The 20401-nt window shown below is 49.0% G+C and overlaps 1 protein-coding gene across 1 annotated transcript in view; it reads left to right on the top strand.

Annotated features, from left to right (window-relative positions):
• The window catches only part of LOC130039570 (NUT family member 2G-like), a 119676-nt gene that overhangs the window by 57282 nt on the left and 41993 nt on the right, over positions 1–20401 (top strand). Inside the window, exons 3-7 of the mRNA XM_056131435.1 lie at positions 439–567; positions 940–1072; positions 1548–1775; positions 2176–2277; positions 2726–2773. Of these exons, the coding sequence (XP_055987410.1) occupies positions 439–567; positions 940–1072; positions 1548–1775; positions 2176–2277; positions 2726–2773 (640 nt within the window). The remainder of the gene's footprint in view (positions 1–438; positions 568–939; positions 1073–1547; positions 1776–2175; positions 2278–2725; positions 2774–20401) is intronic.

The raw sequence follows: 20401 nt of genomic DNA, 5'->3' as shown, positions 1-20401 counted from the left end.
TCAGGTGTCCTAGACCTAATGGGAGCTTCACAGGAAGGGACTGGGGTGACCCCCAGGGTAGTGTCCATGACAGCATGACCTCAGGAATGCCACCCCGGGGTTTCGGCTCAAATCCCATAGTGACCAGTCATGCCCTAAAGCTTCAACTCAGTCTGCTCATCAGGGTTGGACCTGACCTGTGGTCTGTAGGACAGACATTCTGTTCCTAATACCAGACACAGCACAGATGCACCAGGGTTCAGACAGGCCATGACTGCTCGGCCTTGGTATCTCATGACGTATCCCCAGAGCTGAGGGATCACACCAGCATGGCCACTGAGTGGGAGGCAGAGTCAACTCTGCGCGGGGAGACCAGGCCACCATCGGGGGTCTAGGCATGGGTGTAGGGCAGCGGGGGCTCCCGGCAGATACAGACCCTGACCGAGCCTCTCCTTGCAGCCCGGTTCTGCGCACCCTGGCCCGCCTGAAGCCCACCATGAGCCTGGAGGAAGGCCTGCGCCGGGCCCTGCGGGAATGGGAGGGCACGAGCTATTTTGACCGCATGATCTACTACGACATGGCTGCCAAGTAAGTCAGTCCTGGGCAGAGAGTGGGGGTTGGGGCTGGCTGCGGGACTGGCCTTCAGGGGCTGCTCCCAGATGGCCAAGGCGTCCTTGGCATCCCCGGGAGGCCCTTTCCCTGTGGAACCTTGTCCCTCCTGGGGCCGGGACACTTCTCCCCACCCCACTCTGGGGCTCCTGACCACAGTCTGAGGGTCACAGTCCCTTATTTTCTGTGACCCTCAAAACGCTCCTTTGGGGAATAAATGGGGGCGCTGGGGTCTGTGCCCACCCATTCTCCACCCTCCTGAGCTCTTGGCCGTGAGTGTTCCCTGTCCCTGCCTCATCCAGTGTGGTCCAGACCAGCCCAACTCAATGGGGTCTGTGCTCCCCATACCAGGTTCATGGAGTTTGAGGCTGAGGAAGAGATGGAAGCGCAGAAGCTGCAGTGGATGAATGGAGTACAGGGCCTGCCAACCCCTGCCCCACCCAGGCCTGAGCCTCAGGGGGCTCCAGGCCCACCGCTAGGCCAGCAGCCAGGTACCGACCCTGTTCCCCAGCTAATTTTCATAGGTCCAGGAAGGTGCTAGGGTTCCTGCCCTGCCAGGGAGCCTTCACTCTCCCGGGGACACCCAGGCCTATGCTCAGCGGCCCCCTGTTCCTGGGTTTCTCCCTCTCCCTGAACACAGCACACTGCCTGAGGGCTTCAGACTCACCTTTGAAGTGGGTTTGGAGACCCTGGCGACACGGTTGACCCCTCCTCCCTTTGAGGGTCCCCTCATCCCTCACGCCATTATGGGATTCTATTACACACAGATGTGGACACACACTTGACCTAACACTTCCCACAGGTATCCGTCCCCATTTCTGTGCTCAGTGCTGTGTGTCTAAGGGCAATGGACGCGGGGTCCCCTCACGTCCCACTCCCCTTCTTCCTCCTCAGCCTGTGTCCCTAAGAAATCCAGACCCCGGGCTCGGGCAGCCTGCCCCAAGATGCACAAATCACAGCGGGCCCCCAAAACCAAGGCCCCCAAGGAGATCCCCCCTGAGACCATGCAGGAGAACATGGATATCATGGACGAGCAGCTAAAGGCCCCCGATACAGTCTGCGGGGCGCCCCTTGGCCGAAGGGCAGCGGGCATGAAGGAGCAGCAGGAGGAGGCCGGGACCTGCCCTGACCCGGGGCTCCTGAGCTATGTGTACGAGCTGTGCTCCCAGGAGGCCTTTGTCACCAAGGTGGGTTTTGGGCGGTGCTGTAGGGTTTGGAGGGCGCAGGGTTGCTTCTGTCCAGGGCTTGGTAGTGACATATTTCTACTTGTGTTTGTGTGTATGTGTGCACATGTGTTTCCCTGTGTACAAACAACATTGGGCCTAGTTTGTGAATTTCTGGGTTTGGTGGATGTGTGAACATCTGTGTGTTTCCATCTGTGTACTGTGTGGGCTCTGCGCAGAAACGTGTGGATACATGTACATGTGCCTAGAGGTTGAAGAGTGTGTGTCTTTGTGTCATGTGTGTACATGACAGAGACTATGTGCAACCGTCCAAGACCCTGCACTGTGCTGAGAACGGGTGTGTTTGTATCTTAATTCCTTCCTAGTCCGTATGAGAACCCTCACGCCCGCTTCCCCCTCCCAGGTCGAGGCAGTCATTCATCCCAGCTTCCTGGCGCACCTGCTCTCCCCAGAATCCCAGCTGGATCTCCTGGACCTGGCTGAGGAGCTCGAGGAGGAGGAAGGACTCACCCCCAAACAGGTGAGGCACATAGGTCTCTGGGATCCATGCAGGACCCAGGGGAATAATGTGAGGGTTTCCTGTAAGGCAATGGGTAGCTGCCCACGGCAAACAGGGGGCATTTTGCATGTGATTGCTGGAAAAGAGTGCCTGCAGGGGAAACAGGGGACAGGTCCCAGGGCACTCAGAGCAGCAGGTGGGTCATGAGTCAGGGAGGGGCGCCTAGCACTGGGGCCTAGTCACTTGGTGCCCTCCCTGCCCAGGCCATGGCCAGAGGCCACCCTTTGAGTCCTCAGGGAAGATGAGGACGTGAATATGGGGTGAGGGAAAGGTTGGTGGGGGTGAGGGCCCTTAGTGGGACAGAGATCTGGGTTTTCTACTCTGGGAGGAGTCGCGGTCACTCTCTGTCCCTCCCTGCACCCCCACATGCCCACACTCTCATTCCTCCTTTCAGATTGTGGAAAAGCGTCTACAGACTGCGCTGGACAAGGAGGTCCAGAAGGCTTGTCCCCAACACCAGCTGACTCCAAAGGACTCAAGTCCATCTGAGAGTGCCGCAGGTCACTGCAACCCAACTCCTACCTGGGGCCATAAGCCAGGGGCCAGCGCTGAATCCTGCCCCCCTGAGACTGACTTTGGACACGCCTCAAGGCCTGTGCAGGCTGAGGCCACTGGGATGGCACCTCGAGCCTCTGTCCTCTCTTTGGGGAGCCTGGAATCCCCATCCCTTCAGGCAGAACAGGCCCCCTGTCCCCGCCTCGCTGCCCCTACTCTGGACAGCAGGGTCTCCCTCATTCTGGGAGAGGCCCCTCCTGGCCAGGGGCCACATGGGGCTGCAGAGGGCTCCAGTGAGGAGGAGGAGGAGCTGCCCTGCGTGGCCTTCCTCCAGGCCTCTCAACACAGCCTCCTGCCCTGGGGCTTCCCCATGAGCCCTGGCTCAGACACTGGACCCCGCTGCCCGAGGGCCTGGGGGGTTTCTCAGACCCAACCCACTCAAAGAAGAGCCTGCAATCCTGCTGCCCCTGCTACTGCCCCTTCCAGGAAGCGTCCTCTGTGTGGGAGCGCAGGACTGGGCACTAGTGAGAAGAACCCCTTCCCTGGGGAGCACCCCAGGCTGTCTGGGGACTCAGCCTTGACTGTAGAGCTGGTGGGCCCTTCCCTGCCCCGAAAGAGAAGGTTCCAGCCTGCTGTAGCCCAGAGGAGTACAGTACAGGATGGGTACAGCATCCAGTAGGTCACCGGGGGGCTCCCTCCGGAGCCTGGCTGCCCCTAGCAGCCTTGTCTTCCACCTGATCTTCATCCAGCTAGGACTTCTCTGTATAATTTGGCGGGCCCAGTGGTGGGGTTGTGCTGGAGCAACCCCTTTGTGTCATTGTGTAAATAGTTAATAAATTTCATTTCATTGAAAACACTCTTGGTATCTCCTGTCGCTCATGCTCCTTGGACAATCCTGAGATGAAAACAGGTAAGGGCGTTACAGGGTTTGGGTCCTGTGAGACATTGTGCTCCCTGGAGCAGGGAGGAGTCCTCCCTACCCATTGGGAGATGTGCTCAGTTTCACCAGACCCACCCAATTCTGTGGACATAGCCGTGGCTCACGTTTGCTGCCTTTTCCTTGGAGTGCATCAAAAAGCACATCAAAGATTGAGGGCATCACGCTGGGAAAAATCACAGCATGGGAGAGAGCAACACAAAGGAGCTCTCACAGATGTGGGAGACAGACTGTTTCTATTTCTTCCCTGAGTCCGTGGGTCACACCCAACAGTGACTGCTCTACAGAGCTCCTTGTTCTAGGACTCACTCCTGGTATAGCTCAGGGGACAACGTGGTGCTAGACATCAGTAGAACGAGGGCTGTGCACATGCAACACAAGCACCTTAATGTGTATACAATTTTCCCAATTCTCAGCATTCCATTTGTTTTAGTGTCACACAAAATGGTTCCTGGAGCTTACTCTGGCTCTGCCCAGGACGTACTCCTTTCTGGACTCAGGGGACCATATGGAGTGCCAGGAATCAAATCCAGGTTGGCCATGTTCAAAGCAACTGCCCCATCAGCTGTACTACTTCTTCAGTTCCAAAATACCTTTTAAAACAATTTCACCACACTTTAAAATAGAGCTCGTGTCCTCAGAAGGTGTCCATAATCTCCTCCACTCAGCCATCACCCTTTCTCTCCCCATTGATCCTTGAGTCTTGAACCCCATATTCCTTTCTTCCTCTAGATTCCCAGAACCTGGCCATCTAGCGTTCTGTGGCCTCTTTCACTGAGAACAGCTTTTCCTGGACCACCTACATCAGCTCATGTCCACAGTTCAAACGTTAACTACAGAATCATATTCCATGTGCAGAAGGGCTACATCTGGCAATTCCTTCAATGGTTGATGAACAATGAGCTTCTTTCTACTCCCTTGTACTAGCTAACAGCAGATACGCAGATTTTAAGTGAGGTTCTCAAAGAATTTTATTGAGAACGCAAGCCTGGAGAAAACCCTCTCACTGCTGGCAGAGAACCCCAAATTTGGGATTGTGGAGTAGAGATTTGATGCACTGTGTAATGCAACCCAAGCACGAAGGTTCTGATAACTGTATTAGGGATGCAACGATTTGTGTTATCCAGAGAACATGTGTCCTCTCTTGGTGTTTTCTTTACACTAAGACAAACAGCAAGGTCCTTAACCTTTCCTTGTCTGTCCTGTCTCGACTTCTGGAACTGAGCATGGTGTCCTGAACCTGCAGTTTTCTTTATCCCTGATAGTTCAGGATCTATATAGCCTTTGGTGCTCTGTTACTTTCTGCCTATTTGGAGAGAGTTCAAAATCACAGGTAGTTCCTGTCAGGAATGGGGTGGTTTTTTTTGGTACGCAAAATAATTTTTTAAATTTTATTTGGTACGCAAAATAATTTTTTAAATTTTATTTTCATAAAGCGTTGGGAGTTTAAGCAACAATGACCTGTCTGGAGAAAGCTCTGCTCTCCACTGCGGAGCACTGAGGAAGCCCTCCAGTCACAGTCAGGGAGCTGAGGGGTCCCTAGGCTCTTCCTCCTCCATGGAGCAGACCCTAGAGGGGCAGCTGGGCTGTGGAGCTGGGTTGGATGGAGGAGACTCTGAGGTGGGGGTGCTGATAAAGGACCTGAAAAGTTGGATCAAGCATCTGGAAAGCCCTGGGGACCTGGCTTTTACCTGTTAGAGCAGGGATGGCAGCTTGCTGAGACCAGCTCTTCATTCCTCTGAAGTGGGAGGGGAATGAGGGTGGAAAAGGGTCTATCTGGGGCTTGGGAGGTATTAACACAGTTTGCTCCCAAGAAAATGCATATCTCAAAATCCCTGGAGAGGGGACCATGTTTTATGTGACCAGGATAAAGATTGAGGGGTGCATTTTCATGGGATAGGTGGAAAACAAAGGTCTCATTATCAGGCCTTGAGGATCCTGGAGCCCCGGAAGACTCTTGCTGTTTGTGTCAAGTTCTTGGGATTGGGTTGTGTCAGACTAAAGCCATCCCAGAGCACATGCAGGTACACCTGTGGCCGTGCCTGGAAAACACTTGCAGGTGTTCCTTGAATTGTTGTTGCTTCGACAGGCTTTGGTGCCCAGTTTTCCCAGGGCCTGTGCTCTCTGTATGTGTTGTATCCAAAAGGGGTCACCTCGGATAGGCTCTGGAAATGGCAGCAGCCTCTGCAGTGGCCAAAGGGCCATGTTCCAAACCCCACAGTTGGAACAGCTCTGGTGAGGGTCCAAACTGCACATCCAGTTGTGGGCTAGGTAAGGGCTCATGCACTGGATCATGGAAGGGAAAACAAAACCCGCACCAGAGCTAGGTGAGAAGAGTTTCTGCAAACCTGTGTAGGCAGGTTCAAGCTGTGCAGGAGCTAGGGACTTACATGAGTAGATGGTCCACAACTCTGGGCCAGAGGGGTCAGGACAGGGATAGCACAGGGGCAGGTCCAAAGTCAAGGAGGGCTCATGAGAGAGCTGTGTCCAATGGGGAGGATGGGATTAGAGAGGTCATATTTTAGGGGTCAGAGGTCACAGGGATGCAGCCAGGGCTGAAGCCACTCTGGCCATGGGCATGGAGACTCGAAGCCCCTTCAGGAAGTCCTAGCCCGGCAGCCCTCGGCTCAGCAGGTGCTTGGGGCACCCGGGGCTCAGGTGAGCAGATGGGCTGTGGGCGGGGAACAGCTGGTTTGGACTGGCCCATCAGTCTCCTCTTTTTTCCTCTCTGTGTTCCCCAGTCTTCGAGCGGGCAGCCGGCCACGGCGTCCACACAGTTGAGGCACCCGGCCCACCCTGTCCAGGTCACATGGCCCACTGCCTCCCGGAGACAGTGGGAAGGTGGAGGCAGGACACTAGTACAGCCCCGCACACAAAGCTAGTGTCTGGGCCGGGGGTGGGGGTGGGGGGTGCTGAGGGCATGGGGTCTCCGGGATGCAGCTGTGACCACCTGTGGCCACCACATCCCTTCCGCGGCTTCCCACGGGGCTTGCTCACTGTGCGCTCTGCTGTCCACATTCCTGTTGCCCAGGCAGCAGACAGGGATATCAGACACCAAGCTGCCCTGTCACTCTGGGACTGGTTGACCCCTGCTTCTGCTTTCCCACTGAGAAGTGGTCAAGGGTCTACCTGAGAAGAAACGGGGACCTCCTGTTTACCACATGGCATTGGGATGGTCATCACAGTGTGCGGGAAGCCCAGGGGGTATGGATGATCTCTGGTGGCCACGAGGCCATGGAAGGCCAGTGGCCATGGCAGGCCAGCCTGCAGTACCAGAGCATTCATCCCTGTGGAGCTGTGCTCATTCATTCCCACTGGGTGTTCTCTACTGCCCACTGCTTAACAAAGTGAGTTGTTTCTCAGGTCCTAGCAGCCAGGCTGGCAGTGGGAGAGGGTTAAAATATTAGAGCCCCTGCATCTTCAAGGCTGTGTACTGGGACAATCTGTGTCCTTCTAGTCCAAGTCTTTCTGCCTGTGACCTGTCCTCTCCTGTATTGTCCTCTCTCGTCACCTGATTTTGCTCATCTTCTATCCTCATCCCTGTGCCTTTCCCCTACACAGGTCTGCCCCCTAGATGGCAGTGTTCATCCTGCCTCCCAGGAGCAATGTCAGATGGCTCTGTGTCACCTCACACCACGGCTTCTCTCAATGTCCCTGCAATCCTGGTTGTCAGAGGGAGGCTGGAACCTGGGATGCAGTGGCAGATGCTGTTGTTCTGAACGTCTCTGGCCTGGGGTCTCTGCTCACCACATGTCTATTGGTCAGCTGCATGGACACTAGATATGGAGTCCTTGACCTTGAAGAAGAACAGAGCTGCTCTCTCTCCTGGGTCTGGTTGGGTGTTCCCAGTGCTTTGGGGGGGCAGTAACCAGGATCTGGATCTTTGGTGGTACGTACAGAGGCCCACAAGCACCTGCTCTGTGCTGTTTACCACTGGAGACCCACTGTGGATAAGGTTGGCTTGACCCACCTCACTGTGTCTCCATTTAGTCAGAGAAGAAGTTCCCCCTGTGGGTGAGCAGGGCTGACACCATTGGAGTGGAGAACTCAGATGGGCAGGCTCCAGTGGGCATGGGTCAGTTTGTGGATGCGAGTGTTTGGTCACCAGCTGCGTGGGAAGGAATTTCCAGGTGAGTGAGTGGGAAGGTGGAATGTTTCGTCCCTCATGGTCAGAACACAGGACATCCTGCACGCATGGTCTCCTTTGACCAATGATTTTGTGCAGTTTCAGAACAGGTGAGTACCAAGAAGGAGTGAGAGAAAGGAGTGGTGCGAGAGCAGTTTGGTCATAAGGCGGGTCAAGAGCCAAGATGGAGCCAGGGCGCTCTGCATGTGCCCAAGGAAGGTCAGGATTGTCCAGCCCCATGGAAACTGCAGCCCTCCGTGATCCTTTCCAATAGTGGGTGTGTGCTGACTTGTGATTAAAACCGCCCTGATTGCTAGAGAGAAGGTCTGACAGAAAGGGAGAGTTCTGTGCGGTGGTGCAAACAAGGCAGTGCTGGGGGTCAGATGATGGTGGAGAGGCACAAGGTGCCATATGCAGAAGATGATGACTGTCACCTTCCCTCCTGCAGGAAGTCTCATGCCCCTGAGGATTACTGGGTGTGTTGGGGAAGTACCCAGCTCTACCAGGACACCCAATAGGCCAGGAGGGTGGCTGTGAGCTGCATTATCATCCATCCAGACTTTTAGAAACTCCACCGTTTTGCAGCGGTTTTACAACTGCACCAACCTGTGAACTTCAGCTCCTATATCATCCCTGTCTGCCTTCCAACCCCTGGCATGGAGCTGCTTCTTGGCACATCTTGTTGGATAAATGCCTGGGGAAAGCTTACTGAGGACAGTGAGTGGTTATGGTGTGGGTGTGAATGGGACTAGGATTCTAGCTCATCAAAATCTCTAGTTAGCGTGGAGGCCTATGGACCTTGTGCCTCTGTGCTTTATTTCCTGAGAACTGGACTCTTCTCATTCCTCTTGTGAAAAATGTATCCTTTTGAAAGGAGGACAAGTTACTTCAAGTTACTCAGGTCGAAGACACTGAAATTCTGGGTCCTTTACTTTTGGGAGTCAGGAATCTGGAAATCAAAGTTTCTCTGTCTTGGGTGTAAAAACTTAACTAATAAGTAAATTGATGTAGGGTTTCTCAAAAATGCTGTTTAGGTGGCCTGAGAACTCCTCTCAGTGATGTAAGACCCACCTTCTCAGTTTGAGGATACAGTGTTGTTAGGTTCTGCAGTGACAGGGTTAACCAGGCCACATCAGTGATGCTGGGGAAACCTCTAGGCCACATCTGGTTGTGCTCAAGGGCCTGTAGGGCTTTACCTTGATGCTGAAGGAACATGTCATGCAAGAGATATAACTAGCAACGATTTTGGGAGAAGCATGTATTTCACACTTCCGTTCTCTTCTAGCCCCTTGGTTCTAGTATTTCAATTTGATGTAGATCAGACATGACTTTGTCAACTCAATTTGTCTGAGTGTTCCTCTTTCTACTGTGAAATACCTTAATTTTTCCATGGCCATAGAAGGAACATGTAAAAGTAAGAAAAAAGCTCTTGGAGAACCTCGGGGAAGAACGATGAAGACCTAAAATCATTTCAGTTCCATCACCTAAGTTTTGTTCTTCTCCTTACCTGTGTCTCCTATCTGCATCTTGGATTTGTCAGGTGAATGGAGTAATAGGGTGAATACAGGGCAAAACTTTGTGGAGGTTTTCAGTAAAATGAGAAGAAGTATAAAAATTTGCATAAACATGAACTTGTTCAGAGAAGTGTGTTTATACTTTAGTGAAATATTGATGCATAATGATTAGGGAAAAGGAAATATTTATTTATCTTTTCAATTTTTTATATTTATAAAGTTGTTCAAAATAATTTATTACATTAAATATTTCAACACCAATCCCACCACCATGTACCTTCCCGCCACCATTATTTTGAATTATATCTTTAACTTTATATTTTTATATCTTTATATCTTTATGGGCTGGAGCGATAGCACAGTGGGTAGGGCGTTTGCCTTGCACACAGCCAATATGGCCGACCCGAGTTCGATTCCTCTACCCCTCTCAGAGAGCCCGTTAAGCTACCGAAAGTATCTTGCCCATATGGCAAAGCCTGGCAAGCTTCCTGTGATGTATTCGATATGCCAAACACAGTAACAAGTTTCACAGTGAAGGCGTTACTGGGCCCGCTCGAGCAAATCGATGAACAACCGGAGGACCGTGGACCGTGATATCTTTATATTTATCTTTCTTTTTTTCTGTCTGTCTGTCTTTTTCTTTCTCGGTCTCACCCAGCAATGCTCAGGGGGTTGCTACTGGCTCAGCACTCAGGAATTATTTCTGGGGATGCTCAGGGGACCATATGGGATGCTGTGAATCAAACGTGGGTCGGATGCATGCAAGACAAACGCTTTACCTGCTGAGCTATTGCTCCAGCTCCCCAACTGCCTTTATTTCTAAAGTCATTATTTGGTACACTGCTTCTCTTCAAAGGTGCTACAGGTATTTCAGACAGACCATATCATCCGGAAATGGCGTACAAAAGCATTCCAGATTCTTGCCTGAATCAGTGGCAGGAACACTTCCTTCCTCGTAACCAGCCCCCAACTATACATGCACATGCACGCACACACACACACACACACACACACACAAACACACACACATGCTCGCAGACACACTCATACTCTCACTCAGTCATAGAAGCTTATGCTGCGCTTGTCTTGAGGTCCAGGACCATGCCACAGACTTATCATTACTCAGCCTATAGAATTTCAGACAATCAGCTTCTGACTTTTATGGGCTTAGCTGTGACCAGGTGGCCTCACCTCCAGTGCTCCCATGCCAGCCCGCCATCATAAACATCCTTCTGCCCATTACTTCCTCTCCCCGTCTCCTTTCTCTCTAGAAACTTCTTTGTTTTCACTGGGTCTGAAAGTTAGAGTTGTCATTTCTTCGTGATTGCTTGCCTTAGGAAATCACTTTTACATTTGAGCAAAATCTGTTAATTGTCTTTGGATAACTAATTAGTAGTGGTACTTTGGAATCATATGGAGTTTCTGTATTAATTTTTTAAGGACTGCATATCATTATCCCTAGCAACTACACTAATTTCATTCCCAGTACCAGAGCCCTTTTCTCCACATCCCTGCCAACAATCATTTCTTCTTGAACCATTTTCCCAACCATGAGCCATTTCCCTAGTTATAAGTAATTTTGAATTTTTTAATGTGTCTGTTCGCCATCTTTGAGGAAGTGTCTGTTTATGTCTTTTGAATAATTTTTACTGAATTTTTTCTGTTTTTTGGTTATATGAGTTAATATATTCTGGGTATTAATCCTTCCTTAGGCATGATGTTCAAAGAGCTTTTGCCTATTGCTCAGTTGCTTTTATTTGTTTCTTTGTTTATTTGTGTCCATTGTAGTTTCCTTTTCTTTATAAATGCGTTTAGTTTTATGTTGTCCCATTCTATTAGATAACATTGGGTGTCCTTGCTCCTCCTGCAGAGAGATTAGGTTTTTTGAGCTGCTCCCACAACAGTGCCCCTGAGGCATACCCAATTCCATCAAGCACCAATAATCCTATATTACTTTTCTCTTTCCTTCATGCCATTTGCAAGGATTATTTAGCAATGTCCATTTTGTATAGACACAGAAAGACAGTTGATGGCTATGCTTTGTAACATGGAAGTTAATTGGCTCCAAAATAGTATTTACTCCTGGTCATCCATATTTACTTGACTTAAGCCTCAGTTTCGCTTGGTTCCTAGCTCTCCAAAAGCAGGATCCTGACGAAGGGATTGGATGGGCCTAAAATCTTTGTTGTTGGATATTAGTATGGCCACCCTGGATTCTTTGAGGGAGTTGTTTGCTTGAAGGATTGTTTTCTATCTTTTGACTTTGAGTCTGTGTTTGCGCTGGCTGTTCAGATACGTTTCCTGTAGGTAGCAGAATGTTTGGTTCAGTTTCTTAATTCATTTTGCCACTCTGTGTCTCTTAGTTGACATTGAGAAAGATTATTTTATGGGGTTTTGTGCCATCTTTCTATAGAGGTCTTTTGTGCTTGTAGGGATTTGTCTTGTCTTACAGTAGCCCCTTTAGTCCTTCTTTTAAGATTGGTTTTGAGTCTACGAAGTTCCTGAGTTGTTGTTTATTCATGAAATAGTGCATTATTCCTTTGAGTATCATTTTCCTCCTTTCCAGAGGGGCTTGAATTTTGGTGTCAGCTAAATAAATTCTCCCTATAATTTCATCTCCCTACTGAATTTTCTTCACATTATTTTCTAGGTTTAGCTCTAAAATAATCCTTTTTATTTTACTTACATTTTTATCTCTGAACTAAATATATTCTCCTGTATTTTTGTTGTCTAAAGGTATTAATGCGATGGCAGAGGAGTACTGGAAGCCAGGTGGGAGGGTAACAGGGAAGATGGTGGGTCTGTCATTGGATGGTGGAAAAGGAAGATATATTGGCTGATCGGGAATTTCTATGAGAATGATGGGAGAATGGATGGATAGATGGACAAAGGTGAATTGATAACCAAGGGATAGGAGGGTGTGTGAGTGAATGTACACGAGGAGAGAGAGGCCAAAGGAATGGTGACTGCTGATCTGGAAGGACGGGAGAAAACTGACTCATGGAGAATGAATGGATTTTGAAAGGGGAGTTGTGCTGGTGATTGGTTCTGCTCTGTGTGTTGCATGCATTGGTGGGGGAATTTGACACTTTTTGTGTTTAATAACAGGGTTGGGTATTTATTTATGGGAGAGAGATGAACAAAGTAAGATAAGTTAGGAGGCATAGGGAAACAGGAGGAGGCTTTTCTTGCTGGTGGGTAGGGGGCTGAGGCAGTGCTGAGGCTCAGCTGGGCTGAGAAATCTTGTTCTTTGGGAGTACTAGAGAGTGGCAGAGTGAGGTGGGGGTAACTGAAATGCCAAAAGCCTCCTCTGTCCTTTGAGAGCCGGAGACTGGTAGTGAGTTGGAGGCTACAAGGACTCCTGGTGGGATTTTTAGGGAAAAGGATGATTGTCACATTCCCACTCTCCAAGATTAGCCCAGCTCTCAGGCACCAGGGAAACTGTGACAGCTCACCTCAAAGTAGGTGACTAACATAGTGGAACTGTGTTATGATTTTTGGGTCACACCCAGCGATGAACAGGGGTTACTCCTGGCTCATGCACTCAGGAATTACTCCTGGCAGTGTTCAGGGGACCATATGGGATGTGGGAATCAAACCCGGATTGGCCACATGCAAGGCAAATGCCCTACCCGCTATACTATCGCTCCGGCCCCTGGAAATGCATTATGATTTTGCTGGAAGTGAAAGTCTGAAATCGAGGTGCAGCCTCTGGTTCCTTTGGATGGTGTATGGCACATGGTCGCCTTGGCTATTCCAGCTTCCAGATGCTGGACCCATTCCTGGCCAAGTACCCCTTCTGGCATACTCAGGGAACAAATCTGAGTCTTCCTCTGTCACCACATCTGTTCTCTCACCTAAATCTCCTGCCTCCTTCAGCTGAAAGACGCTTACAGAGTGGAGTATCCTGAGTGGCAAGGGAAGAGAAACTGGGGGAGAGGAACTGGCTGGGGAGAGGGGACTGGAGTCATGGCTGGGGTGGGCAATGGACCCTCTGTTGCTGGTGTGGTGGAGGGACACTGTGTCCATGGACCGCTACCACTGTAGCAGTGGGCAGTGCTGAAAGGAGGTAAAGGGATACGCATGATACCCTTTCAGTAACAGTATTGCAAACCATACTGCCTAAAAGGGAAATGAGACGGGGTGGGGGGAGACAGACAGACAGACAGACAGGTGCTCTGGTCTGGTGTGTAGGACACTGTGTCCATGGTCCCCTATCACTGTAGCAGTGGACAGTGAGCAGTGGGCAGTGTGTGGTCTGGTGCTGGTGTGTAGGACTCTGTGTCTATGGGCCCCTATCACTATAGCAGAGGGCAGTGGGCACTCTGGTGCTGGTGTGCTAGAGGGACATTTTGTCCATGGAACCCTATCGCAATAGCATTAGAAATCATGGAACCAAATGTTTTAGAAATATAAAGAATTGCTCATGGCGCCCCCAGATCTCCTGAGCATCATATGGGTAGTCTCCCCAATCCCAAGAGAGGAATCAGTCCAGTGGTTTCACATGCATACTGAGGGGCGCAAAGGCCATGTGATGCACATGCACAGTCCAGCACCACTGCCAGGGTGTGTCCTGTCCTCTTGCAGGCCCAGCAGCCAACATAGCCTTCCTTGGGAACATAGCCAAGGTGCCCTGGGCCTCTGCCCAGGCGCAGCACCCACAGAGGGGGCAGTCCTGTATGGGGCAGCAGACAGGCACCTTCTGAGGCAATAAGGCCCCAGGAGGCCCCAGATGTCTCCCAGGGTTTAGCAGCAATGTAGGGTAAACTCACAGGGTTGGTCCCTGGCACAGTGTACGTTCACTGGAGCATTCAAGAATGACTCCTCAGTACAGAGCCAAGAGGAGCCCAAGCACTTCTGGGTGTGACTCAACTGCCCCCAAATTGTTTTAATATTTCTTTGTTTTAATATTGCTTTGGGGGAATATGTTATTCACTTCCGTCTCCACTAATGTGTCCAAACACCAACCGCCACTGATTTTTGTCATGTCTAGTCTGTCCCTTTCCTCTCTACAATGTAATTTTATATAAAAATTTATATAAATTATAAATTAGCTGTTGATATTTTTTCATACATGATTATATTAGGATTCTTTATTTCCTCAGAAGGTCTTTGCTGTCTCCTTGCCGAGAGCCCTTCCTCACCAAGCACACACCTTTAAACACTGATGATTCAGCCTGCTGGAGCATGCCTAAAGGGAACTTCCCCCTGGAAGCAGCCCCATTACCTGCCTGATTTGGAACACAGTTTCTCAAGAGACCCCAGAAGCAGTGGCTCGAGCCAGGCCCCACCAAGAATGAAAGCCTTGCCTTGAGTGCAGATTCAGCTTCTCACATAAATGGAGATTTGTTATTGTTTGTTTTGTTTTGGAGTCACACTCAGTTGTGCTCAGAGCTTAGTCCTGGCTCAGAGATAACTCCTGACAGTGCTCAGGGAGCCACATAGGATACCTGAAGTGGAGCCTGGGTTCAACATGTGCACAGTAAGTGTCCTACATGCTATACTATTTCTTCAGGCCCCCACTTAGGTATTTAAAATAAACAGTTCCTTCTGTTTTTACTCCAGACAGCATCCTAATGCCTGTTGGCTCTCGAAGAGAGATGTGTGTGTACACAGGACAGGAGACGTCGCAGGGCAAGAGACTCAGGAAGAGGGTGTCCATCAAAATCCTAGCTTCAAGGTATCTTATCCACACCAATAATTCGGCATTGATTACAGTCAGGTGATCTATGCTTATTTAACAGTCTGTATCCAAAGGGGTTTTGCTGAGGGGATTTAATGTTCCTTTTTTATACATGTTTTTATCCTCCATTGTCAGATATAAATCAAGGGGCTAACTCAGATCTGGCTATTTCATGCTGAAGAAGATCACAATGAAAGAAGTGTGAACAGAATTAATTGATCTGGTGAGGAAAATATCCCTTCAACTGTAAACTACATTCTATCTTCAGAATCCCTGCCATGAAATTCACCTTCAGTCCAAGACATATTTTGCTTTTGCTCTTTCATTTTTGAGGGGCCACACTGGTTGATGTTCAGGGCTTACTCCTGGTGAGACCAGATGGGGTTATGGTGACTGAACCCAGATCAGTCGTTCTGCTCTAACATCTCTCCAGAAACTCCAAGACACAGTGGCAAGTTTTTATTTCTCTACTGTCATATCTTTCAAAATTCTTGAGAAGCTCCATAACTCAAAGCTGTTTCGTCCAATTATTTTAGAAAATCCTTTTAACAACCCATGCCAAAGGTTTAATCTAATCTTACCTAATAGTCTCAACTGAATAATCGCCACCTACTTAACTTCAATTTTCAACATTAAAAATAGCCAAACCTATACCTTCACTATAACAGAACACTAGTCATAAGCCTAACCAAAGGCTTGACCTAACCTTATCTATTAGCCTTAAGTGAACAATCTCCCTATACTTAACTCTCATCAAGTAATTGTGGGTGGAGTGATAGCACAGTAGATAGGGCGTTTACCTTACATGTGGCTGACCCAGGTTCGATTCCTCCGTCCCTCTCAAAGAGCCCAGCAAGCTACTGAGAGTATCCTACCTGCATGGCAGAGCTTGGCAAGCTACCCATGGCATATACTATTTTCCCAAAACAGTAACAAGTCTCACAATGGAAATGTTACATATGCCCTCTCGGGCGATGAACAACTGGAGGATAGTGCTACAGTGCTTGTACTTGTACAAGTAGCCCAGTCTATATCCTTACTCTAACAGAACCCAAACCCTAATAACAGTAAACCAAAAACAGCAAAGCCTCATTCTTATAATCCCCAACCTAGAGCCTGGGCATAAACTTACCTATTAGCCCCAACTGAACAATCTCCCTAGACTTTACTTAATTTTCAGTTTTAAAAGCAGTCAAACCCTTATCAAACAAAACTTTAATCCAAACCCAAACCTGAATGCAATCCACATTCTTTTAGTAACCCACACCAAAGGCTCTGCCTAATTAGCCTCAAATGAACCAACACTCTTTCTCTAATAACCCCAACCACGTCCTAATTCACATTGCTATAATATCCCATACCAAATACTTGGCCTAAATTTACCTGTTGTCCTCAGATGAACAATTGCCCTATGTATTATTTTCTCTTTTCAACTTTAAACATAGTCAAACCAATACTTACTTTACAGCACCCTACCCTACGCTAATTCACATTGTTTTATTCTTTTTTTTTATTGGATCACCATTAGATATAGGTACAAAGCTGTTTATGATTTGGTTTTAGTCATACAATGTTCCACACCCATCCCTTCACCAGTGCACATTTCCGACAACCAATGTCCCCAATTTCTCTCCTGTAGGAGAACATTGGTTTGCCTTTCCTTCCCAGCCACAGGGAGATTGGGGTTGTTGATTGCTCCCTTAACCTGTCGATTACCTTTGCCTCCTGATCAGACTCTGCTGACTTGTAAATATTGTTTTTCTCTCTTAATGTCCTTTGCGTAGTTAGCTACCTCAGAGCAATGGCTTTTTGTATGGACACAGGAAGACAGTTAAAAAGACATGCTTTTGTAACTTGGGAGTTGATTGACTCCAGATAATATTACCTCGTAGACATCTGCTCTCTCAACTTAAGCCTCAGTTGCCCTTACAGACTAGATCCCCCAAATCATGGCCCCAATGAGGGACTGGATGGACCCAGGGCAAGCGGTGAGTTACCCTGGCATCAAAGTGGGCCTGGCCAAAGTTGCCTAACACTAAACTATAAGTTAAGAATATGGTCTTGGACAAATTCTGTCATGATCCAAAAGTAATAACTAGATTTCGGTCCTGCTGGGGTTAGGAATGATTGATCCAGCCTGAGCACTGTAGTATGAGTCTGTGGTGAGATGTCCCCAGGAGAGTTGTCCTACAAGCCTAATTGTGTCTATTACTGTGTCCTTACAGAATGGCAATGATTAGGAAGTTTGATTAAGATGTTAATTAACTTTCTGGTCTAAGGAGAGGAGAAACACACCTTAAATGCTGTTTTGCCCTGGTGGGCTTCATGTGGTCAGAAAGGCGTGAAAAACATGTTGATTGTACCTGGGATGGGGGGACACACGGTTTGGGAGGTTTGGTTGGAGAAGAGGTGGTAATAAATGTGGTTGCAGAGAGTTGATGAAAAAAGAAAGAGAGGTAGAGTCGGAGAGAGGCAGAGTTGGAGATGTGGGCAGAGCAAGAGACAGAGTTAGGAGCAAGGGTTGGAGAGAGAATTGTGGAGTGTGTTAAAGAGAGGTTGGAGAGAGTTGTGGGCAAATTCGGGAGAGATTCATGGACACAGTGGTGGATAGAGTTTGGGAGAGACAAGAGATGGAATAAGGCAACTGATTATCAACCAGCTTGGCCCTCGTTTCTCCTATGTCGGCCTCAGTCAAAGGTCATCCCAGGTGGGGAAGCGGTTCAAGAGCACTGAACAGCCAGAGAGAGCCACCAGGAGAGCCCATGAACATCCGCTAATCTGTGATCATTTCTAGAGACACCAGGGTAAAAGGAGTTTCAACAGTCAGGGAAAGGAGCTTAGGGAGGAGCCCTGGAGAGGAGAGCACAGGGAGGAGTCAAGGGCAGAAGAGCACATTGGAGCCCTGAGTGACAGCAGGGCAGGCTGCCTACCAGGTGTGGGGTAGCCTGGGAAGGAACCCACTGCTCACTGCCTGTCTGAGGACAGGCAGCGGGGTCTGCCCCAGTAACCTGCGTCTGCACGGTGACCGGGATCTGCACTGTGACTGGATTCTACACTGGGTGACCGTGGGCTGCACCGGGTGACCCTGGTCTACACAGTGACCAGGGTCTACACTGGGAGACCCGCGACTGGAGCTGGACTAGAGGAAGCCGCGCTGGGACCCCTGAGTTCGACCGGCACCGCCTCCTCACTCAGGGCCGCACCCTCAGCTCCCCTCCTGCAACCGCCCGCGTGCCTGGGGTCTTGCAGAGACCCCCGCAGGATGTGCAGACACCGGAGGCCGGTCTTACTCAGTCGGGAGCGAGTGGAGTCGGAGCGACACAGTCTGGCTCACCCTGCACCAGCAGCAGGACTGGAGGAGGCGGTGAGGGGCGGTACCAGCACTGCGCCTGCGCACTCGGAACAACGCGCCTAGCCCAACACATGATCCCCCAATTACCACCAGAGGGCGTTGCGGAGCCAGGAGTAATCCAGACCTCCACCAGGGATTTCCCAAAATGTCACATATTTCCACTCATATTAAATTGCTTGTATTGGGAAGCTGCGGTTGGGGGGGCCGAATTTCCCTTCTAGCACTACATTCTAATGTCAGAATGTATTTTAATGACTTTTGCCACTATCGTCTAAAGCAACAGGGTTCAGGACTGGACAGATAATTCAATGGGTAGGGATCTTCCCTTGTACATGCAGACCCGAGGTCCATGTGGACCCGAGATCCATGTCTGGAATCCCATATGGTCGCTGAGTCCACCAAGAGTAATCCCTGAGCAAAGCCATGTGTGAACCAAAATCCAAACTATAAAGAGCAGGAGGTAGGATGCTTGCCTTCACGCTGCAGATCCAGTTCAGATCCACAGCACCACCTGTGTTCCATGAGAGCCAGAAAAATAGGAGCACTGTTGGACGTGGTCAAATTGACCCCCCACCCAAATACTATTGATTCAGGTGCAGCAGAAGAGGCGGCAGTGGGTTTCTATGTTCATTCGCAAATCCGGGTTCTTCAATATTTTCAAGAATGAAAATGTTAAATACTAAAGATTCTCAGGCTAGAGTGATAGCACAGTGGTAGGGCGTTTGCCTTGCACGCAGCCAACATGGCCGACCCGAGTTCGATTCCTCCAACCCTCTCGAGAGCCCGGCAAGCTACCGAGAGTATCTCCCGGCATGTCAGATCCTGGCATGCTAACGGTGGCGTATTCTATATGCCAAACACAGTAACAACAAGTCTCATGATGGAGACGTTACTGGGCCCGCTAGAGCAAATCAATGAACAACGGGAGGACAATGACCATGAAAGATTGTCAGAGTCAGAAAGTAGAAATTTTATTGATAAGTAGAAGAGAAAGGAATAGGAGAGTCCCAAAGTGGGAGGGAACTTAGTGTGGGCCTATGTCTCTTTTTGTGAGACTTTTACAGAAAAACCAGGTCTTTGTGTGACAGAGAATGCAGGGAATCTACAGGGTGGTCATGCTGGTTTATCTTTCGGGTCATCTGCCTCAGGTATTGTTCATTATCTTAGCCTTGTGACTCCTAATTCTAGGACAGGAGAATATGGTCCTGGGGATCTCCAGGAATGTTTAAGATTTGAACTTGCAGATGAGGTGGAGTAGATCAATGGGGGAAATGGAACTGCTGGTGATGGGAACAGTGGACACGCCTCTTGTTGGCAAGGGGAAACTGAGGCTTCCTCTTTTACTATCAAATGATGACATATTCAAGAAAGTGTTTCTTGGTTACATGAAACACGTTATTAAGTTTTTCAACTTTGTTTATATCTATCTAAGTTACAGGATATATCAGTTTGGACTCATTAGTGAGTGAGAAGCAGACTGTCACTATGTATTTGGTGAATGAAAGCTCAATTGAGTCACTTAACACTCTTCTATTCTACTAGATTTTATCAGTTTTTCCTTTAACGTTTTCTCATTTATTGGTTATTATTTATCTATACAACCTCTGAAATGTAATTAATGAAAGAAACATTATGGTAGGGCTGGAGCAATAGTACAATGGGTTGAGCACTTTTCTTATATGCAACCGAACCAGGTTCGATCCCTGGCACTCCATATGTTCCCTTCAACCTGGCCAAGACTGATATGTGAGTGCAGATCTGAGAGTAATTTCTGAGTTACTTCGAGGTGTGGCCCCTGAAACAAACCAAACAAAAAGAATTTTTATGGATCAGTAATATAATGGACTGAGTGCATGCAAGAGTCTCAAGTTTAATCCCCGAACAGATCCCAGGCCCCCCAAGCACTACCAGGAATAATGTTGAAAAACAAAACAAAATAATTCCATCAAACTCAAAATTATTT

The sequence above is a fragment of the Sorex fumeus genome, unplaced genomic scaffold (assembly GCF_029834395.1).
Source record: "Sorex fumeus unplaced genomic scaffold, SorFum_2.1 ptg000088l, whole genome shotgun sequence".
Classification (NCBI taxonomy): Eukaryota; Metazoa; Chordata; class Mammalia; order Eulipotyphla; family Soricidae; genus Sorex; species Sorex fumeus.
Note: the sequence above shows the minus strand (reverse complement) of the source record. Positions and strands in the feature narration are given on the sequence as shown.